At 35.7% G+C, this 25,043-nt stretch overlaps 1 protein-coding gene across 2 annotated transcripts in view; it reads right to left on the bottom strand.

The window, feature by feature from the left end:
* The window catches only part of STIM2 (stromal interaction molecule 2), a 67,233-nt gene that overhangs the window by 30,673 nt on the left and 11,517 nt on the right, over positions 1-25,043 (bottom strand). For both annotated transcript variants that reach the window (XM_021554407.3, XM_021554408.3), the window contains one exon: positions 601-731. In XM_021554407.3, the coding sequence (XP_021410082.1) occupies positions 601-731 (131 nt within the window). The remainder of the gene's footprint in view (positions 1-600; positions 732-25,043) is intronic.

Genomic DNA, 25,043 nt, shown 5'->3' with positions numbered 1-25,043 from the left:
AACGGCAAGTCCTTTGCCAGGACCATTGGGAGCCTACCTAGCAAACTCATTCAAGCACAGTCACAAAAAACTTCCTTAGGTTGTAGGACTTAATTTACCATTAGTGAGCACATTGTTTTTAATGCTTGTCTGTAAAATGCAAACCAAACCAAAAATCTTTCTTCCAGACTGCTCTCTGTAATAGGTATTGTTTTACACCATGAAGTGCCTGCAACAGATCTAAGATAAATACAATAGCCCAGTTATGCCTTAGCCAAGAAAATTTTGAGTGAAGAAACCATAACATCAAGCAATGGATCACATCACTGTCATACTGCAAGCTAAACCTTTCACCTTTACCCACCTCTTACACCAATCACAAAAGTAGCACCTTCTATACATAGTCACACAAAACTTTCCTTTAGGCTAGAACAATGGACAGTAAAATCCTATTTCAGACAAATACAGAAATTAGACTTTCCTTCCATATTCATCTGAGGAAAGGGCTGAATTAAGAACAGCAACAACTACTCAAGTGCTGAAAGATTAAGAGCAGCTATACAAAACAAAAAGATAAAAAATACTTCATGTATGCATAACTCAAGTTTCTTTTACTCCTACCTCATCACTTTCATCTACTTCGATACCACCATCTTTGTCATCATCCATTTGCTTATGGATCATGCGGAGAGCTTCTAGGCTGAACCGATCCTCCTCAGTAAAGCACGGTGGGCTGAGTGAACTGCAGGGATCTAAAGTGAGGAGGACAAAAACAATCAAATCAACACAACAGAAATGCTCCCAAGCAAAAGGGTTTAAATTCCTGTATTGTGTACATGTATTTCATTGCATGTAATCACCAGGTCATAGATATCAAATTTAACCATAAAAGAGTAATTGTACAAAAAAAAGTGAAAGGCTTGTGTGTGCAAAGCAACTTTTTTATTCAGGAAGGAGCCACAAAAAATAGGCTGAAATAGTTTTGGCTTCCATTTATTTCTTTCATCCCACTAACTTAATATTTCCATTTTTTCTTTTATCATCCACATTTAGTTTATGTCAGTGCAGGGGCAAGTAAAGCCACCTCATTTCCCAGTCTCCTTTCTGAAAGTCTGAACAAAACAAAGAACAGTAGAGGTAAAGAAAAGGAATTCTCATATCATACAATCATAGTTTCATAAACAGATAATAAAGGGATAGCAAACACATTGCAGAACAAATTCCAAATAGGTGGTACTACTGAACACAAAATACTAAAGAACTGCAAGAGCAGAAAGCTCACTGCAAAGAAAATTCAGCTGATAGTAGTACACGATGTATTAGTCCTGTGCACTCTGATCACAAACTGCAGTCACTGTAGAGCAGGATTCCAAGTCAAAAAATAGAACACTTTCATTTGCATTCATTACTGAAGGCTCATGATTTGCACATATCTGATGGCTCAGCTGGCACCATATCAAATTGCTAAATCTGTGTTCTTTCCCTTCTAGAAAGTACATGCCAAATGCACCAAAATTCTACCATGCATGATGATCGACCATCACCACAGTGGCCTTACGCAGACCTTGGCATTAACTAATAGCAACTATTACATTAATTCTGATGTACCAAGCACCAGCAAAGAACAGAAAGTGGAAGAAGGATACATAAATTGTTTATTCAAAGTTGAATTTTAATAAGGTAGCAAATTCCCATTATAAAACTGCACTGACTAGTTCAATAAACTGCTAAAACTTAAATTGTATCAATGCAAGTAAAAATTGAGGGAGCATATGAGCAATTTTTGCTTCTTCGAATCTATCAAATAGTTAAACTTTCACGTTGCTACAAAATGTATTAAAAGGCTCACATAAGTAAAGGAAGCACTTCTAGATAAAGAGAGGAATCAAATGTTTTCAGGGAAAACAATTCTTTAGTTTACAGTTTCATACCAGCTGGATTAGCATGATTCTGCTTTTCTGTCTAATACAAGTTTTAAAATAATTAAAAATCAAAATAAAGGCATGCACGAGGTTACAAAGCAGGAAGTGCAAAGATAACCATGACATAGCTGGAATCTCAGACATGTAATTAACAGGACTGGTTTCCACAGCTAGGCACGAGTCAATGCATTCCTACTTCATACTTCAGTTTTATTATACAGGAGTTTAATGGAATTCTGTTATCTGTGCCTATGCATCAATTAAAAAAAAAAAAAAAAAAAAAGAAAGCAGAAAAAACCCAAACACTTCACTTACACTGTCCAAGAACTGAGAGGTGTTGCTTTTAGAGCTACTTTATGCAATACAAAGTCAGAGTTCTATATTTATTTGTTACTAAATTATTAAATATTAATGAATATTTAATTAATAAAATACATTCTATTATTATTAATAATAAAAATTACTAAATATTAAACCAGACCAATGACAGACAATATAATTTTCAGCTTTTGAATGCAACTGTTATTTTACAAAGGTAAAGGGGTTAATTTTTTTTAATTTTTTTTTTTGTTCATGTTTGGTTTATTGCAAGAAGTTTAATCTGCACAATACTCAGCCTTTAGATTTTTGCCTTGCAATGAAAAAATTACTATCACTTGAGGGGTTAAAGGACCTATCCCTGTACTTACAGGGTGTTCCGTGCAGAAAGGTTTCCCTTGCAATAACAATTAATCACCTCAAAGTTCTAATAATTAAATTCTAATGGCTATGAACAAAAAAAAATCATATTATTAAAATACAATCATATCAGAAGAATAATCTCTGTATTACAAGTTATGATCTATACTGTATCTTAAGTAAGAAGAAAGTATAGTTGTCAAACATAACAAACCCAACTTGCATAATCTGTACTTAAGTCTAGTCTAACATGGAATCAAATTTCAGATACATGTCTTCAGAGTTTGCAGGCACCCATTCAAATGTTTTTTTTTCATTTTGTTCAGATGAAAGCCCAGTTTTTCAAATCAAAAAGGTTTTCTCAGTGTACATTTTCTCAACAACCCAGGCTGATCGGTCCCTTAATCGGAGTACTTCTCTTAAATATGCCTTTTTAGGATATTTAAGCATGAAGGCATTTTAAAGGCCTTTTCTTGAGAGAAGTAAACAGGCTGCTTGTGCTTCAAATGTCCCATGTGCTGGCTCCAAGAACACTTGATCTCTCTCTTAAGAGCCGACTGAGTGCCAATTGCTCTTTTGGGACTGAGAAACAGAGTAGGACCACACGTCAACTCCAATAAAAATTAACCCACTCTAAAAAGAATCCAGATTTATTTTCAATCTAATTCTCATCTCATAAAATTAAACATTTAGATTCATAGATTGACAACACTGATCACCTCCTTCCTCGGAGAACAACCTCAGAACAAACTACAAAGCCACAACCTAAAGAATAAGTGAAAAGCATTTCACAAGCATACCTATGAAACCCTACCAAATCCAAAAAAACAGCTGATGGATATTTAATCATCTTCAGTTCTGCAGAATATTCTATCATGCAGTAGTTTGCCTCAATTGCACAGCAAAAACAATTCAAATTAATACTAGATGGAGTATGGTTAATTACCTGGATGTCTGGGAGGTTTTTAAGACAAAAGCCAAGAGAAGACTCAATAGCCCTAAACCCCCACAACAAATTATAAGCCTAGCTGATAATTTTTCACTTTGAATCGACACTATTGAAGATATTCTGGGATTCCAAACGTGCTCTTGAAATTTAAGGACAAGCCTGATTTAATGTCTAGTCTGATTTCTCCATCCTAGTCTGGTGTGCTGTCATAAATACACTTAGTCCAAAATCTTCACCACAGGAAAGAACAGAGATGATAAATTCACTCAGGGAGTGAACCAACAGTGTAGAATTTGAGCTTTCCTTTAATGAAAAGCACAGAAGAATTAGCAAAGGAAACAAAAGAGACAAAGTGGGCAAGAGGCATAAAAGCACAGCAGATACCACTCCAGGCACAAGTTATTTTATACCTCAGTTTTTCATGTTGCTCAGAAGCAAAGAAGTTTCAGAAATACTGGTCATAGTAAGGAAGGAATTTTTTCCTGAACTATTAAATGTCAGACTCGTGGCTCAAAAAACTTGGCAGAGGATTTTGAAATAAACCTTCCTCCTGCCTTGAGGCAGTAAGTGCCTCCTAGTTCTAAGGCAAGGGGAGAAGTCCTCACCAGTCCAGGAGGACTCCCATAGGAGAGTTTGATAATGAACCAAGCACAGTTATCCAACCCAAGATAAAGAAAACTTTATAGGTAAAGGGAAAGTAACACTTCACACCCTTTCACCCCACCCCTCCTTCCCCTGCACTTTACTCTTCAGTGAGACTAAAATAAAGTGAGACTACAAAAAGAATTCCACTTGGAAATTCCCCTCAACTTTAGATTCACAGCTCTTTATTCCATTTCCTAAAGACAACAGGCTAAATGTAAAATGTGATACTGTCAATACAAGCCAGTAAGGAGAATTAATTACCTCCTTATCTTCAAGTACTCATCTCAGCAAAGCTCCTGAAATTTATTTAGGGCTACACCATCAGAAGAGGTTCCAAAGCAAAAAGGTATATGCACCTCACAACCTTTCATGCACCATTTGCTTCTCCCTAAATAGCTGCAAATGTTACAGACTTCAGAATAAAGGACTGACAGACCAACAAACAGGGAATAAGCCTGCAGTTCTCTCACACATCTTTTGCATACAGACACTGGAGCACAATAGGTATGGCTGCACCAAACCTGACAAAATTACTTCAACCAGGTGTTCACAGTTCCAGTCTGGAGCTTTTCAATGTCTGAAAGAACCTTTTCAAGAATACAAGGACACCCAGAGGCTTCATGATTTTTCACAGGTACTTGGAATCAGGTAGACACTTTCAAATCTAAATTTTAAATGCCTTTAAATCTTCCCATTAGTTCACTGATAGCAACATAGCAGTTGGGAGTTATTTCAAGAGACTGACTACCACACATCATTTTTGTTCTGTGAGGATGTTCAGCATTCACCAAGAAAGAAAAGCATGCATTTTATAATAACATATGGCAGTCCGACGGAAGCCCGCAGGGTTTCCATGCCCGTCTTTGATGAATTCAGAAGTGCACCATGTTGTGCTAGGTTTATGATTCCTCATTCTTAAAAAGCCATATGGGATAAAGGGAAGCCTCACAGAAAAGGCAAGCACTATAAAGCATCAGCTTCCTAAGTACACACTCTCATCTTAAAATAACATGCTTCAGTAGGCCATGATGACAGATGTGAATTTCTTTGCATTTTCCAGACACAAAGCAGGCGTCCACAATATGTCCAACCCCCTACCAAATGAATATTCACCTAACTGGGATTCCTATTTCCTTACATTTCTGTTTTACATGTATGTTAATGTATTGCAGTTCCTTAAGCAATTTAGTGACATCTTTCAAGGCAAAATACCTTTATGAGAACAACGATTTTTGAAGCTCTGAGTACAAATTGGAGTGTGAGATATAATTAGAGAAAATACTGAAAAACAAGTGTTTTCAAGAATTTTACCTGATGTTCAAAATAAATTTCTTCACAGTAAAGGCAAACATGTTTTTATGGAAAATCCTTACATAATACATCCTGTCACTAAAATCTTCAAATGCTTCAGACAGCCTCAGAGTGAGCTTCTTTTAATCTTTCAATTAAATGCTCCCGAAGCAAATCACTCCTACTCTTAATAATTAAACTCCTCCTTATGGCAAGTAGGCTGAGCTGCATCTGGCAGTTAACTTGACAAAGTAATTTGTGACATTATTTTTCAATCTAATTATTTAAATAAAAGTTCATCATTGCAGCACATCTTTCCACTAAAAACATTAAAAAAAAAAAAAACAAACAGATAAAATTTTGACAAAAAAAGTGTAGAATACCTTATCTTCTAACCACAACAGTGATGTTACTTAAATGATCTTCCTGAGGAGGAAAATGCAATACTAATGACAGAAGGGCATGGGGAAGGGGGTGCAACAGGAAAGGAAATCTGGAACATTGCTGTCCCCAAAGATTTTGAAAATGTCTCATATTAGGCTTTTCCCATCCTCTGTAGGAGAAATTCAAATGACTTCTATAAACTCATGCAATAACAGTAATTAAATTCATAGATTAAATTCCTGACTGCTACATCTGGTATCTGGAGCACTTGTTTCTGAACACACGTGTAATGTTCAGTGACCGGTAACACTGCAGTTTAACAGGGGGGGAAAAAAAAAAAAAATCAACAAAAGCCCCAAACTATTTACAGATAAGCTGCAAGAAAACTGCCATGATTCTTTTAAAATCTACTGAACACCTTCAGTTAAAAAATGACATTTCAAATAGCCTAAAATAAATCATTACAGCTTCAATATGTAACAAGTGATTTTCACATAAGAGATTCAAATCTGATTTTGTCACTATTGAAAAGTGTCCACTTATTCCACTATTTCAGTATCTTTTCATATATACAGTTCAATTAGATTCTTTCCCCCGCATAGAAACTTGATGAGGCAAGCAAGGCTTTGATTTTTTTTCTTAAATCATCACTAGCTCATCTCTGCTTCTCCACGCCCACAAAAAAGCTGTCTAATTCTGATCTTCATTCTCTACACACTAGGAAAAAAAATATCAGTGAGATCAGTTTATTTAAAGTAGGAATTCAGTCAAATAATATTATTACCAAAATCAAGTGTTAAGGCAAGTTTATTCAAGCTTTTCTAATCTTTCCAAGGCAAAAGCTTTAAAAGAAGCAGCAGGCACTTAATTTTCTGATCACTCATTAAGGCATGAAAACATCACATACTATCTCAAAAAATATTTAAGAACTTTGTACCCAGATAAACAGTAACTCAAAGGAAAATATATGACAGGAATTCCCTAGAGAATAAGATTTGATGGCAATTTCATTTTGCTTTAAGATGACTACATTAAAAGCAACTATTCCAAATCAGCAATGCTTGTTTAAAAAGAAGTTGCAAAAAGGGGGTTGAATATGCTAATCATGCATATTGATCATTCTGTCAAAATTAAAATACCAGTATAGATACTTCATTTAGACTGATAGGAAATTAATTATTAAAATTACAATACCACTCTGTCTGACTAAATAAAAATCAAGAAGATGAGTTCATGGCTTTTCAATCTTCTTCCCACACCCTCCCTGAGCAATTACACAGTTTGAAGGGAAGAGGAAGTTCGACAATTATTGTATACAATGGTCAAAGTAGACTGATTTAGAAGAGAAACTCCTGCCAACCCTAACAAAGCAGGATGAGAGGAAACTGGGAGATGCATCTTACGCAAGCCCCTAAAATCCTGTTTTTGACTTCTTCTAACCTCACATGTACTTCTATGTTACCCACTATACAAACCTACAAACACATATGGACAGATATTCAGAGTAAAAAATAATGCTAAATGTCTGATACTTGCTCTCAGCAACAGAAAAGTTTCTTTCATTTTATTTATATTTATTAGTAAAAGACCAAGATGGGAAATACTTTAAATAGTTTAATTTTTCATGATTTTGTACTTAAGACAACTTAATGCATCTTCAGAAATGTACTCTGCACATTATAGTGATTATCAACACTATAAAATTATAATAGTTCCAAGAAAGAAAGAAGTACAGACTTTTAAATATGACCCAAATTCACCTGGAATAAACACATCCTTCACTCAAACAAAATTTAAAAGAAAAGTCTTATTTTCCTTATGTGTTTGGAAGAAACATGTTTAGAAGCAAAGTATTTAGTGAATTTTGAGTTCATTTGTCAATAGAACATGCATTAATCTGATGAAAAAAGTTACAAATTTGTATTCATATATACTTGGTGACAAGGCATAACACACATCTAAACACATATATCAACACACTTCTAAGTTTTTGTGTATTTTAGGTCTGATTGGTTCTTTACTGCTCTTCTGATAACTTTCTCCCTTTTCTAACAGCAGGGAGCTGGGAAAGATGCAGTATATCCCTGATTATATACTTTAATCTGCCCAAGAATTTGTCAGTTCTTAAGATGGAGCAGCAGCATAGCATTTAAGCCACTTCCTTAATTTGGTCAGGAAATTAGAAAAGTGATATACACAGGTGACCTTCAAATGTCTGATAACATGCCCATGTGACTTCAAAAGCAAACATGCTGGTAACCATTTTCTTACTAAAACCTCATTTTCTTGCTCAGAACTCTATCCTTATTAACACATTAACCTGGAAGCCTGATCTCCAGATGCCTGGTGAAAGCCTATAATCAATATTGAGTGTATTAATTTCTATTCAAGTATGGCTCAAGAGCTAGAAGGAGCATGAACCACTACATTCCATTTTGGAAGACAGTGTCTGCAAAATATAGCAACCATGATAACTGGCTGATATTAAAAATTCACATATTTTTCCATACTGAAAAGATAGTTCACAACTTCCAATACTGAAAAAGGGGAAGGTAGGGAAGTACTGGAGAAAAGGATTCTACCTTATTTTTCTTTTTAAATTTAATAAAAGGCATAGAAAGTTTTACAGATATGGATTTAAAATATAAAAATCATCTGATACTTTTAGACAAACTAACTGAAATTTTCTAAAATTAGAGGACTTTGTTAAAGTCAAATTATTTGACTTTAGTCAAAATCAATATTTTCATATAGAATTATATATACATGTATACATCTTTAAACTTAAACTTTTATTGACTTAAACACGTCAGTGTTTCCTCTGATATATTTGTTTTCACATGTGATTCATAATCATATCCCATATCCATGAATCAGGCATGTAAGCATGACATTGCTGGCATTACTGAATTACTTCACTCTTCTACACCATTTGATCTAGTACGCATATTATTAACTGTTCCAACCAAGGAATCAAATTTAATCCTCTGTGAGCACCATCTGTAGCATCATCAGTTCCCTCACAGTTCCTGTAACAACATGTTGTCAAGATGTATTTATACTTTAAGAGATCATATCAGAATTATAGAACTGAAACCTATATTGAAAAGATGTAACATAGTACTTACAATAAAGGAAGATTAAAATAAAGCACCTGGGAACTTTTTTTTAATATACAATCTGTTAGAATTCTAGCATTTGAGTATTAAACTTGCCAGCCTATGTTTATACTTTCAGAAATACAAAGGCACTGAATGCATAGATTCACTTTATTTAATAACACTGTAATGACACACTTCCTTTTAGCACCATTCAACACACCAGTAATTTTAAGTATGCACAAATATAATTTTCTTTAAATAGTCCTATTAGCTTTTGTGAAAATTTAGTAGTACAGATTGTTGGCTAGTTAAGGACTATCCTACTTCCAGAAGCTTACGTGAACTGCTCTGCTGTTAGCACTCCAACTCCAGATTGCATAACTGGCAGTTTTGCTCCTACTAATATGCTGCTAAATATTTTTCTCATGATGAATTTCACCAAGTGATAAACCAGGCTGACAAATCTACTTATGGTGTCTCAGCTCACCTTAACTTATTTGATGGAAATTAGATTTAAAGATCCTTTTTAAAGATGCAATCTTATAAAGAAGAAAAAAAAAATTAAATAGTCATGCATCTTGGGAGATACCATATCATCATTATGCTCCTGTTCAAACTTAGCACATATAGTAAAATGTACAATTACCAGAATGTTAGAATAAACCAGAGCTGCACATATCGTAGATACAGCTTGGCTGATACCATTCTGGCAAATGTATTTCTGGGCCAAAAAAACAGTAGCAAATAGTGTACTTTTCCAGTATGTATTTCATAGCTGTTAAAGTGGTGAATAAAATAGAAGGCAGTTCTTACACAATGATTACACACTGAGCATATACTCTGTGCATAAAGTCATGCAATGGAATCACTCAGAGAAAAGAGGAAATTCAATAATTAAACAAGAACTCCAAAACCTAGAGTAAGTTGTATCATGTTAGATTTATCTCAGACTGATTGTTCAACAAAAAAGTCCATGCTACAAACACATGGCTCTTGCTGTCAAAATGAGTTTAGATATAATTTGCATAGAAGTTTAAAGTAATACTATTCCATTTCTAGTCATTGCATACAGAAGAAAACAATAAGGGAAACTCTACATTTGCGTGAACAACACACCTTGTACAAACGCTACTCATACAGCTTCAAACACTGTCAGCTGCTCCCCAACAGCATGAGCATTTTGGGATGCAAGGAAGAGGCAAGTCAGTAATTCCACATATGCTCTAAAGCAGAATAAGCCAAATACTAATGCTAAAAGGATTTCTAATTTTCTATGCTCCTGCTGTTCACTTCTGTCCCTGTACCATCTCCTTCCTGGTACCAACACCAGCACATTTGTACAATCCTGCTGCAGGAAGGATCAGGAAACTTATTCTGTCTGAATTTGATCTCTCTGCACCTGCACAAACACTTTTGACAGCAAAGGTGCAGGGGAAGAGGAAACCCAGGCAGAAGCAGAGAGATGCCCTGTACAGCCCTGGCACTGCCACGCCCCACGCTCCCACTGAATCCCGCCAGCAGCGGGCAGGGACCGACCCACTGAAAACATGGAAGGGAACCACAGCTACGCTGCTGGAGTGGAAAACTCCACCTCATTGTTCAGATCCTGGCTCTCACTACTAGGAGGTGCAGGACAAGGATGTGTCCTAGACAACTTGCTGCAATTAACAACTATTAAGTGCTTTTCCAAGTTTTTTTTGAGTGGATTTTGTAGCCTTACAAAACCTAAAACAGACTTTTGCAACACTACAGCAGGAGATGAAGTAATAGCAAACTCAAAAAAAAACATCTCTGCAACATCTCCCAGAAGTTTTAAACACCACTGCCAGTAAGCCAACAATCTGTCCTTTCTCCAAGGCCCTCCCCATGAGCCTGGAGAAGTCAAATCTCCAGGCACAGCCCGCTCTGGCAGCAGCCAGTCCACATCACAAACAGCAGGCCTTGACAGACACCTCATCTCCACACACACACACCAGCAAGCTCCAGGTGCCTCCTAGGTGCACGTCTGCCCCAAACACTGCTCTAGTTCATGTTGTGCCTTCATTTAAGCTCCAGCTTTTTTGACCCTTTTCCAAAATCTTGGCGGCAGAACATGCATTAAGAACTAAAAACACAAGGCTATAAAAAAAAGCAGCATTAACAGAATCTGTCCCAAAGCTGACAAACTATGACACTTGGCTACACAAAGCCAAATGAGTTTGTGTTTGGGACTGTTTTGCTCTTTAGGGGCTTTTTAAAATTTTTATTATTGGCAGACAGGACAGCAGCGTTCTGAAGAGAAGAAACAGACAGACATACTTAAGGAAAGCTCAAAGGAAAAAGCAGGAAAGTATAAAGATCTTTTATCATTTAAGACTGTGACAATTGAAGTTATAGCCAATTGCAAAAGAACATTCATATACAATCCTTAAAGGTAACCAACGACATTAGGTGATATATAATCTACTCTTCAGTCCTCATTTAAAACCCACTGTATGTCCCTGACACACACTGGGAAAAGTCAAGAAGAAATGAAGGGCAGTGTGCTTTTCCCAGATGATGACACCTTTTCTTCTGAGATTTATTACACATACTTTATGACATTTATACATATTTATTTAAACCCTAAATTTTAATGTATAGTTTTGTCACGTAAGAATTCAAACACTAACAGTGATTTGTGTCTAATATATTTGAAAATATTAATGCATGAAAAATCATATTCTAGGGGTTTTTTTTTAACTCTCCTGGACACATACTGCAAACGGAGCTGTATCTCTTGCAGTGCATTACCGAAGGTGCTATTTGCTCTCCCCACCAGACAGCAGTAGGAAAACAGGCACTGAGTCAAACTGCAACAGACAAGTGTTTCCACTACATTACCTCCTCTTAATGTATCAAGTAGCAACACATACAGGCAATCCATCATTTTCAATATCAAAAAGGAAGCAACTTCCTAAAGTTAAAAAAGGCATTTGCCCTTCATTAAACATAAACAAAAATAAACCAGAACCATCAAAGATTAACTCTACTTCAACACATTCAATTAGACTCCATTTTCAAAAACCACGGGAAGTTAATTTCACAAGAAATGTGATCCTGCTTCCCACAGAAATACACTACAAATAGAACATATAGAAAAAAACCAATTTCAATAAATCAGAATTGTTTTCAATTATGTTAGCATTTCTGTCTTGTTTTGTGAGGTGTCCTGTTGCTGGGCTATAGCTTTCATAGGCAATAAAATACATCTGAAGTTGTTCATTCACATCTCTGAGAAATATGTTTGGTATTCTGCCTTGTAATTTCACTTTGATTTATTCCACTATAAGAAACATACATATTCCAGGCTTTATCTCCAAGGTCTGTTCTCATGCCCTAAATGCAATACCCTAAAAGCTGTCATCCAAATAAACAACTATTCCATGTAAGTCACATCTAACAACCAGCACAAATGTTTTAGTATTTTCTATACCAACACAGTGTTGTCGGCTGTAAATCTTTGCTTTAAATCTTTTTCTGTCTGTAACAATTTTAAAGCACATTTTAGCCAAGTCATATGCTGAGGGCAGGCAGTGTTTTTCTATTCTGTATTTCTGGAAAATACTGAGTACAATCAACATACACCTGATACCAGAAAATGGGGAGCATATTTATGCCTTACTGCTCATAACAAAATGCTATATTCTCTATTTGCTCTGCTAAACAACAAAGGAAATAGTTTTCTCCCTTCATTAATTTAATTTCTTTACTAAAATTTTAATTAACACATATAAGGTAACACTTGGAGAAGTTTCCAGTTACTATGAAAACAGAGAAACATAAAAAATCCTCTGCTGACATTTAATACATTTGCTGAAGTTCTCTTCATGCAAGTGAAATTTTACTACCAATGTCAAACCAAAGCCAAATAACACTGCCTCTAAAACATTTTTAAACTTACTCAGTTAATACTATAAAAAAAAAATCAAGATTTTTCAAACCAGAGAATATGCTCAGAAAAATTTCACTCCTATTCAAGAATTTTCTCTAGAGAAAACATGCTGGAGACAAAAGAACAGCGTATTTGCCTAAGTGACAAAAATGAGCCTATCATGAAAAGAGAACACAACTTTGAAAACCACAGCTTTAATAGTTTACTTCGAAGAGATATCATTGTAAATTAAGATCTTTGTACACTCACCATATTGTAACCAGATGCAGGTTTTCTCACTTCCTTTACCTATGACAACATTACATACAGCCTACACCAGACTATGCTACTGACCCACTTTCCTACTAGCTTAGTAATCATCAAGTAAGTTCTCAATTCATCCTTTCTTTCTTCTTTAAAATTTAAATTTGGTATTCTTAAGATTTGTTTAAAGGAGAAGGTGTCAAGGCATTAAAGGAAAGTCTTCCATCCAGGCATGTCAGAAATTAATTTTGAAATCTTTCTTTTAAGCAAGTCTCAAAATGTACTTGTCTTCAGCATTTGGGAGCTGGCCAAAGTTATATATTCTTGCAATAGTGACATTCCTACCCAAAGCACAAGTTTGACATTTAGTGGTCCCTTCTCAATCAGCATCTATCACCACTTTGCAAAGGAAGATCCCACAATAACAACTGTGGCATCATCATTTCCTCCCCTACCCCCTGATGCTGAGGACTCCAAATCACAAATACAAATAAAAATGTCATCCTTATTTATGAAATCTTGTATCCTCACCCTATTTCCTAGAATGCTCCTAGGAAGCACTCCGTACTAAAGAAGTTACTGGCACAGCACATTTACATCCCAAAGCACAAGGTAAATTAGAACAGAACAAGAAACAAGGTAAGGCTGAAGAAACCCTTGGAAAGTCCTGATCAAATCCCAAACAGAATTATCTGTGCACAAGTTCTACTTCCTTTCAGCATCTCGTGTATCTCGTGTCAATAGTAAAGAAAGTCTGTATTCATTCATTCATGAATATAAATAAACTTCTCCTAAGCAATGCCTTGGCAAAATCTGTATGTTCTTACCATCACATCAGTTAGAACCAATACATTGTACTTAATGAAGAGAGATGAATTTTACTGGAACTTAAAGCATGCTAAGAGGGTGTCAAAAATTGATATTCCTGTAGAAGCCCAGAGCTTGAAAATAGGGCAATAAACATCCAGAAGAAAGAATCCATCTCAAAAAGAATGGCATGTTTGTTCAAAAATTAGGATTTGTGTAAAGCTACAGTATGTTGTATAAAATTGCTTTGTACCTTGCAGTTCTTAAAGAACTGCTTTTTACACAAGGAGACATTTTGTATGCACAACCTTATAAAGGCAAAAAACTAAAAATCCACCTGCATGGCCATATCTAGCCCAAAATAAATGATAACCCACACTTCTAAGTGAGATCTATTACAAAAGCATACACATTTGTCCCATGGCTAGAGCAAAAAATTCTCTGACACTGCTAGTTTTATAAAGTTCCACTAAAATTCCACATAGTTTTGGTAAGAAGCCTCACCTTTCCTTTCAGTGATTTAATAACAGTGACATCTGCGATTCTCTGGGGATTAATACAGTCAAAAAGTTTTATATGGCATTATGGCATTTACCAAGTTTTATAACATTTTGAGAAGAATCAGCAATTTTCACATGCAGAAGGAGAATGGAAGAAAATACGGGCTTTTTTCAAAATGTTTTTGCAAGCCAAAAAAGTAATTAATGAAAAAGTGTTACGTAAGTTACTGCACTACAACTGCAGTTGTGATCAAAAATAAGTTTCAAGATGCTGTTGGCTAAGTTGCAGTCAAAAGCAGGGGAAGGAAAAGAGGAGAGTATGGAAATAGTAGGAAAAGAGACAAGATAGTAAACCATCAATTTCATTGATCTATTTAAGAGCAGTGTAACAAAAGCATCTTACAAAAACCATTCAGTGTATTGCACAAATTATTTGCAACTCAAGATAACATTCAACTTTATCCATATTTTGAATGGAAAGCTCCTGAAATTATTCCATATATGAAATGCACTAATAAAAAGAAGCAACAAAATCAGATATATTGAAATCAGATATACTGAAACCAATATAAAGAATTAATGCAACCAACAATGCCCTGAAAACCCAAAACTATTCCAATAGAGTTCAGTTGTTAAACTAGGAGGGAGTAGAGAAGGTATCATATTAAGGTAGACAAGTTCTACCTTAATATGAAAAATACTGAGCTCAGAGCTCATTTTTTTGTAGCTACCTACAGCAACACCTTACAGAAGGTGCAAATCCTGAAGCAAATTCAGGACTTACACAGAACACTGAAAAGAATTCCAACCAACAGCATCAGCTGTTCCATGGAACTGCACACTGAGCATGGGCATTGCCTAAAGGTAGGCTTTAATGCAATCAATCAACCAAAACTTTGTCTCTCAAACTTGCCAGGAGTAGCTCACCTAGTAAGCAGAATAAAACTATTAGCATTTCTAAGTAACAGTACTTAATCAGTCTCAAGCAACAAACTAAGAGAGAAATCAATGCAGCAAATGTTGTTTAAGTTTACTAAATGTATTGGTGGAAACAATTGCAAGTTTTGTTGGGCTTTTAAATCTACAGGCTTTGAGAATAGAGAAGTTAGCAGATAATATAAATTATGGCAAAAAATTTAATCTCTGCACTAACAGCTTCTTTGTTCCTTTTTTTTTTTTTTTTTTCCTAAGAAGTGTAATTATTCCAACAGAAAAACACAAACTTACACTTGGGATACGACAAGTAAGTTACAACAAACAAACTTGGTGTTCTTTAAATTCAGTTGTTTGATACAAGACTACATGGTTAATGATTTAGTGATCCCTTACAAAGGTTTATGTGCTGTAGTAAAACCTGATTAATAGAATTCCTTTAGCTTGGCAATTAAAATAAATATTACATTACTATTAAAAGCCAAAGACACAACTGCAAGAGCACTAGACTGAGGCAAAAATGAAGTATATACTATTCCAAGTACAGATAACCAAAAATTTACAGTAACTGTCAAACAACAGAAAACATAAAAACCCACAACTTCAATAAAAAGTTGAGAGCCAACTACAATTTTTTAAACTGCAATAAAATTTTGCAAATACACACAGAGACAATAAAAAAAAAATACTACTTTACTAAAAATGCAATCTGTGATGCTACTAAAGCATTGCCTTTAAATGAATCCTTTCTTTTGCCATCATTTATGTGTGCCTTTCCAGGCCAAACAAGAATAGGCAATTCCACAAATGCAGACCAATGAGGTGACAAATGAAATAACTAGCTCCAAAACGCGAATTTTCACAGCTTTTTACTCTAAACGCTACTATTTCTTTTATTCTAAAAACAAGTAACACCTAATTCCTAATTCCTGCCTACTTTCTAGCATATGCAACTTAATATACACTTTGTAAAAAAAACTCCTTTAATAAACACAAGCACATGCTTTCCTTACCTGAAAGGGCTTTCTACCTGCAGGCCTTTTGAAATAGCTCCAAAAAAGAGAGGGTAACAACTTTCATAAAAGGAGATAATATTTTATATGCTTTAATATCCACTTGCACTTTTCAAATTAGATCAGCATTTTTCAGAATTGTATACTTCTACATATGCACAAAAAAAAATACACACATGGGCACAAAGAAGAGTGTACATTAATTGCTAAATAAAAGATATTTGAGGAAACAAAACACAAGCAAGTACAGAAAATTAAAATTAAGACAGGATTTTAACCCAATTTTTCACACACACATCTTGATACAAATGGGATTTGAAGATGTACATGTTCTCACAATATTTTATTCCCATATGTATTGCTACATAATAAACCACATCACTATATGCCAAGTTCATGTAACAATACCTGAGCACAGGCCCATTGACCTACATATGAAAAACACCTGCAATAGCCCAGTAAAACCAAAGTAAGGAAAAGTTTTTAAGATCAGTTTTCTACCTTGTTGAACATAAGCCAGATGGCAACTTAGAACAAACCTGGACAACAGTTTCATGTTACATTTATCCTTCAAAAAATACAAGTTAGAATTTGTTCAATGAACCCTATTATCTTGATCCAAACCTAAGAGTGCCACCTGCATGCTGCTCTGCCTGCACACTGTACATGGGTCTGATTAATCTGTTTCTGCAGCGTAGCAAATTACCCACCCACATGAAGATGTGGCTGATAGAAGCCACACCTCAGAGAGGCCTGAAGCAGAAACAAGGAAATCAGGTCAAACATACAGCCATGCCTGCTGCATTGGGTCTTCCTGTCACCTCAGACTCCAAACTGGAAAACCTCTCTCTTCTCATGAGCATCATCCCTACTCTGATCAGAGCTCCTGCCCAGCCACCCCGGGTCCCCTGCACAAGCACAAAACAGGAGAACACACTGCAGCACAAGCTGAAGCTGCAGCCTTTGGTGCACCATTAACTAATCAAGAAGATAACAGAAAGATGATTTCATAAGTCAGTTTTGAGTTTCTCTGCATAGGTGCAAATATTTAACTCAGCTTGCAAAAGCCTCAAGCAGGACTTGCACAGTGAACATAATCACCAGCCTGTGGTTTTGCAACTCGGTTCACAGCCAGGAAAATACTTTCCTTTCTGTTAGGAGACAAGAGAGAGACAAGAAATGTGTTGAAACTAAAGGAAATAATATATCCATAATTACATATTCAACTGGAGATACAGTAACTCACTAGAATCTAAGCAACATTACCAAAGACGGTTTGTGCATAAATATGCATAATACATAAATGTTTCTTCTTAATAGGAGTTACCCCTAAAAAAAAATGTGATGCCATTCATCATTTGGTATGTGAAATGTTTTAGCAGAAATCAGGAAAATTTTGCCTTGTTTGGATAAACAGGAATGCTTGGTCACACAGAGCCAACAGATTCCTGACACAATGTCCCTCCAATTGTTTGGTATTTAACACAACATGTTTACCAAATATGGGGAAATTACCCCTCCTCATAATGGGCCTTTTTAAACTCAGCCTACCAGAGCACCTTGCATTTTCTCTTCCCTCATCAATATAATAAATATTGCATACATATGTTCTAGGAGAAAAACAGCTGCATTCAATTCTGTGTGAAAAATATTGACTTTCTTTCTTGAAGGTAAGCTCTCATTTCACCTGTAGACACATTCAACAGCCAGTAGATCACACACAATCCTTCTCATAAGATGTTGCACTCAATAGAAGAGACAGTACAACATGTAGAACCAAACAAAAGAATCTTCAGAGACAGGATACAAATACATCAGAGAAATATTGAACACAAAGTATGAAGCACTTCTTTGTATTCAGAGACTTACAACCAGTTTATGCCTGAAACAAACACCAACTTTCTTTTTTCCTGCGGGAGAGCTACAAGTTCAGTTGCAGAAATGACACAGAGCATAACAATCTTCTTTCTTCCTACTGAATTTTGTTGTTGGCAAAGGAAAACGTGTTAGCAGAAAACATCATCTACGACAATTTGCAGAGAAATTCAAGTCTGAGCTGCAGAGGGAGATGTGGAGGGGAAGAGGCAGAACAGCTGACCATTGCTGGCACACTAAGTCACCTGAGGTAATTAAACATATTGGAATGTTTTTGAGAACTTCTTACCAGAAAGATTGCTAATTAGTGTTAACTCTATTACATTGTTTGCTTAATAAGCAGCTATTAAAAGTTGCTAAACAGAGAAAAGCAGAGGTAATTACACCTTCCTTGCTTGAGTACAGCATACTGCTCTGCTCATCTCTAAACAGAATCAGCATAATTTCAAAGAAAGGGGAAGTCTTCATAAGCAAAAAAGCATAGGAGAGAAAACAGAGAAGAAAAACAAGCCAAAAGCATACAACAGATAAAGTGAAAGGAAGCAAACCAAAAGCATACAATAGAAAATAAAGTTATTCTCCAATTGACAGTATTTTGAAAATATCCTAGCTAAAAAAAAAAGATACAAACTAGACACAAATTGTCTTTACATAAATGCCTTAATACACAGTTATGATTGTGAGATCTATTGATCATAATGTCCAAGACACCGATTTTTTTTCTAAATGAGATCTACATGATGGAACATAAAGCCATGTTTATATGGGGTGAGATAAAATTAAAGGAGTCTGGAACACATCTTCACAGTTCAGGACACAAGGCATTTAGTAATTGTTTTTTGTTAGGAAGAATTATATTAAATTGCTGTGCACTAGACCTATTGCAATACCCTTTCTCAAGCCCCAGGCAGATGGTTATTTCAAGATATTAGATATGCTATTTGTTTTCTGAATTTGTAATGTAATGATTAGGCTGTTAAACAAGATTTTAACCAGTTACTTATGGACGGGTGAAGGAGGGAAAGCACGCATGCCTAAAATCCTATTTGTGAATAGCATCAGTTTTTGTCTGACAGAGCAGTCTCTGGAAAAAATACAGCCCCCTCAAGAGCCTCTGTGGATTTCTACGTTACACCAGCATGGATAATAAACATGGCTTTTTGCTTATAAAAAAGCAGATACCAATGTTTTAATTAAAGCTTATCCCACAGAACCTGAATCCTCTGTCCCATCAGGAAGAGAAATTTTAGCAATATGCTTCTGAATAACAGATGACAGTGATAGATGCTCAGCAGAAATGCAAGCAAGTTAATTCTTTCATGAAAGCAGTAAAAATAGTGCCCAAGACCACTTTGTTCTGAATACGATAATTTGATAGTCTGTGAAGATCTACAGTTATATCCAAAATTTCATTCCATTAATTAATTTATTTAAAATGGGTTAGGAGAGGAATATGATACATGCATTCTCCTTGTCTGTTATTCAAGTCTCTGGAACAAAACAAATAATTGTAAGTAAGGCTAAATTACGTACAGCAAAGTGGAAAACCTTTAGGGTTTGTTGCAGCATATTTTCAGTACTACTGATTTTTGGACAATCTGTTCTCATGAGTACACTAAAATAAATTCTGCTAAACCAAGTTTTTTAAAAAAGTAAACCTACTCTAAACACAAAGGTGCTTTGTCAGTGAATTAGCTAAGAACTTCCAGGCACGAAACAAAAGTATGCAAGAATATGCCATGAGTAGAATAAAAAATACACAATGTAACCTGTCAGGCACCCTCAGAGTGGAAAATTTCAAAGCCACCATATTTTTCCTATAAAAATAAACAATATAATTAAAGATGTTTCTACAACATAATTAAAGATGTTTCTTAATTTAGCATTTCTGTTTTGCCTTATGATTGTTTCTTCTACAGTTATAAAATTTATACAGCTAAAAAGTATTATTTACTTACATGAACAAATACACCAAAAGAATGGGAGACAAGGAATAATCCAAAGCAACATTTCACAGCTTCCTGACTTCTTTACTGCTGGGAACTGTGTATGCAACCCTTTAGCCCTACACAAAACAAATCTGTCACCTGTATATCTTTAGGCTAGTATGCCATTAATGGCCAGGAGTTTTTTCCCTAAACAAATGCAAAAATAACTCACAATTTTTTACAATGGAACAGCGTGGACAATCTTTGCTACCCTCTCGTGACAGAGTTTTTCTCAGCCCATGCCTTATTCCACTGACAACTTTTACTTAGTTGCTCTACCCATGTTCAGTCTCTATCTTCTGTTGAACATTCATTAGGCCAGACTGGCAACCTCTCCTTAGTTACTCTCCTCTTTCTACAATCGGGTTGGGCAACAGTGACAGCTGGCTGGGACATCACATACTGCAGAAAGCAGGTGCATGGAGAGAATGGAAGAGTTAAAACTTTGACACACCTTTTGCTGAAAGTAGACTGTGCTACTTTTAATTATGGAATATTGAACATTCAGTTATTTACTAGCATCACTATACATAAGCAAAGTCCCAGTTTGGGATGTTAACACTGTCACACTGCATTAAACAGTCTTTTTGCATATATTCAATAATACAGGCATTAGTAATTGGGCAGAAATCACAAAAAGTTAAAATAAAGACAGACGGTAATACAGCCTTAACTAATCTAAATGGCTGTGCATCATATTTATTAAGAACAGATTTCTCAAGTACTCACCCTCACATCATTTACCCTCTATCTGAACTGAACTACTTTATAAACAATATAAAAGGAAAATCTGCACAGAAATCTACTTCTGGAATTTTTTTAACCCATTGCTTAGCAAGTTCCATTGGACATTCAACTGAGGAAAAGAACAAAAGTGAAGGTAATGTTAGATAGGCATACAAAGCCAGAGTTTTCCCCAAACAAAAAGACATATATTTTTAATTGTATGACAAAGTAAATAATTATATACTAGAAAAATCATTACTCCTAAAAATATTTAGTTGTTAAAATTTTTGCATATAAAGAGCTGCCCAGAAGATTTCTAGAAACCCTAATAACATGAAAAACATTTGCTGTGCTCAGAATTACAGGGCAGAACTTGGGAATAAATGTTCATCTATTACAACTTGCATTAATCAGAGATAACAGGCAAGAGTTCCTGCAGATTCCAACGTTAGTCCAAAGAAGTGAACAGCCACTCAGGAGAATCCTGTCAGATATTCCCAACAGCTTCAAGAAGATCCTCAAACATGGGGCAACTGTAGCCTCCTAACAAGCTGCAAATTATGTTACCAAAAATTCTTGAAGATTCCAGGTTTTCTCTGTCTCTCTGATATCTTTCAAAGTCAAGTCTATGGCATCAGAAAAAAAGGCACTGCCCACAACTCTCATCCTTCTGACTGCAAAAAAACCAAAAATGAACAGTAATAAACCACTCAGAGCAACTCCAGGGCTATGGTAGCTCCAAAGGCAGAGTAGGCAGCCCAGCACTCTGCCTGTGACTAAGCCAATCACAGCTGCATGATACTGAACAATTGTGGGCGAGCATATCACCATTTCTAATTTAGCACAACATTCTGCTATGAAGTACAAAGTGTAACTTTAAGTTCCTTGATGCAATTAATGCAGAGGTGGAATTATTCTTTCTTTTTTCCATAGCTCTGCTTCAGTCTTATCTGCTAAGAGTTTTCAGAACCACATTGGCTGATGGCAGTCTACTCTTTACTTCTGACACTCTTTATGAACACAGGCAGAAGGTTCTAAAACCAGCTGTGCATCTTATATGCTCCCCAAACAAAAATCAGTGAAATTCTTTCTGGAATCTATGTGGCATTTTCAGTTATGTACTCTTGCACCCAGCATTTTACAAGACCTACACAATTCCTGCATCAAACCTTTTCAGTATTCCTGTTCCATTCTTAGCTTGAAGCCAAAAGTAAGTGGTAAACCAAATGACTTGAGAAGGCCTGTTAAGGGTTCTCGAGGTACACAATCAGAAGATATAAAATATGTACAGGATTTGTTGGGGTTAAGAAGGCAAGGCAAGACACATACAACAGGTAAGACATTTTAAAAAGAATTTACCAAATATTTTAGGAAACATTACATCCTAAATATTCTGTTACGCTGCAACTCAGATGAAGTTTGTAAAACAGTTCAGAAGCTGAAGTGAATTCAAGCATTGATCTTCTCTAGTAAATAAACTATATACTAGGAAGTCTCAAACCTCCTGAAAGTAATAAATTATTGCTAAAAAGGCTATCAAAGATGAGGAGGAGTTAACACCACTTCCCTTTCCTTGAGTAACATATTAACTATAGCTTCCTAGGTAGTATTACTGATTGGCTGAAACCTTATCCTGCAACATTTTCAAACTAAGTAACAGAGGAAACAAAACTTAAGTGCACTTAGTGAGCATTGCAAACATAAATATCAAATTAATTATTCATTCTGTAGCATTCAAAAAACTTTAAGACATTAAAGAAATATGGCAAAAATCCCTGACTCAAAAGAACATTTAAGTTTACATATAAACATATATCCTTAAACAGAATAAAGCACTGCTTTTAAAATAGTTCTCATATAAACGAGATGAGCAATATGTTTTTCCCTGTATCTGAACTGTCATCTTCACACTCAACAGAAATCTGACACAGTGAGCAGACTTAGTGGCAAGATCCAAACAGCATTTCCTATCTCACAACAAAACAATTAAAACAATTTTAGTCTATTACAGATGGAGCCCAGATGCTGACACCTCAAAAGACCTGAAATGAATCCTATCCCTAAAGCTTCTGCTCAGTAAAACCATGGGTATGCACTTCAACACCTCTAGGCCCTACAAACTCAACAATGTTAAATGACAAATTAAATTAATATGACTAGGTGAAGCAGGAAACTGCATAGTAAATGCTATGCAAATACGCTTTTCCAACCACATCTTGAAGTTTGCATGGTATGAAACACCAGCTCCCAAATAATGCTGCATTCTCAAAGCCCAGGATAACAACAATAGCCTTGGCATGAGCAACAGCCATTCAGAAAAGCCAAGGAAGCAGGCTCACTGCTGGATATTTCCAGTGTGAGAAGCAACAGCTGCTACTGGTCTGGCTGCTTCCCTCTGCTCTGCACCCTGTACCCCACCAGTAACCACCACAAATGCTTCACCCAGCATTGCAAAAACAGCTTCCTGCCTGCCCTGCCAAATGCAAATCATTATTTCCCTATTTCCTCTGAAAGGAACAACAACCAAGAGAGAACTGGAGGATGTCTGAAAGCCATCCTTTGGATAGTGACACCATAACAAAAATAAAATATCATTTCTGATAGAATTATTTGACCTATATTCAGATATTAAGGTATACCTATTGTCTTTAAAAATCTTCTAAGATAGGAACAAAACATTGAAGTCGCTTTCATTACAATTAAACCTCATATCCATTTAAATTGCTAACAGAAAAATACAATCTGTAAAATCAAGGGATTTTGCCTAATTCACAAACAAACTAGCTCCAATTTGTACTTTGAAGCATTCTCTGTTTAACAGTTTGAGATACATCAAAGAAGTAGCAAGTTTCAAAATACCCAAGACTATCAGTTGAGGCTACTTCATAAAATAGGTGAACATGTCAAAGACAATGGCTCATTATTCATCCAAATATTACAGCCTACTTAAAACTCTTGGGCACAGATAAGATGCACAGGATAAGAACAGCATTTACCTTGCCCTAGCACTGCAATACCTTGAGAACTTCATTATTGGTGTTGGCACCTGTGCTTGATGAATGTCATGAACGTCATAATTCACCCTTTACCACATCTCTAACTTATACCTAGCTCACATACTAACACTAAGAAAAGAGTCAGAGCTATCCTCTGCACTAGGCATCAAACAACCTGGGGTTAAGCAGAAAACTTTAGGGAAATTTATGCTCTAGCTCCACACAATACAGACTGTTCTGTAGTCAGGTGCTGAGGTCAAACTCACTACCTAGCCAAACAAAAGGAGCTTTGAAATGCCCAAGTAGTAGTATAAATGGCAGCCTCTGAGCTGATCCTAGGACATAAGATGCTGTTTTCCATAGTGGTTTACTGCTGATTTTTCCAATTCTCATCTGTGTGCAAAAAGCAACACAGAATTTCATATTTAAGTCAGTCTTGTTCAAAATTCAGAATGCAAAACTTGCCAAGGTCTGTTGTTGATAGTTAAATACATGCTCCTTTCCAGCTTCTAATCAGTCTCTTACAACATTCCCAATTAACTTAGGAGAATTAAGCTTGTCCTTTATGATCATTCAAACTACAGCACAGACACAGAAAAGCAAACACAATTTTCCCTTAATCTTCCCATCATATTTCTCTTAATTTTTATGTGCAACAAATCCTTGTTACCAGCAGAGAGTTTCACTTCCACTTTCATTTTAATTGTGTACAAAATTTTGAAGGCAAACTGAACCAGACACATTCATGAAACATATCTACAGTCAGTTTCCAGAACACAACACAAAGCCAGATGGTTTCACTTCAAGTATTCAAAATCATACAAGAAGTAGTGAAACAATCCTTCTCATTCCAATAACCTCTATAAATCTTTGGGGACAGGGCAGGTGGTGGACTGAATAAAAAAAAATACAGGAGGCCACAAAGTCTGAGAAGTTAATTGTATTCCCTCAGTATCCTACAAATAAGAGTGGCCTGGTAGTAACTACAGAGCAAATGCCCATTTTCTGAAGCAATTTGGATGAATGATCTTCAAAAATTAGTTGATCAACCTGCAAAATCATCACTATCACCTAAAACCTTACAGCTGCCTAGAATCTCCA

Source organism: Lonchura striata, chromosome 4 (assembly GCF_046129695.1).
Source record: "Lonchura striata isolate bLonStr1 chromosome 4, bLonStr1.mat, whole genome shotgun sequence".
NCBI lineage: Eukaryota > Metazoa > Chordata > Aves > Passeriformes > Estrildidae > Lonchura > Lonchura striata.
The sequence above is the reverse complement of the archived record's forward strand: the minus strand, read 5'-3'. Positions and strand labels throughout refer to the sequence as shown.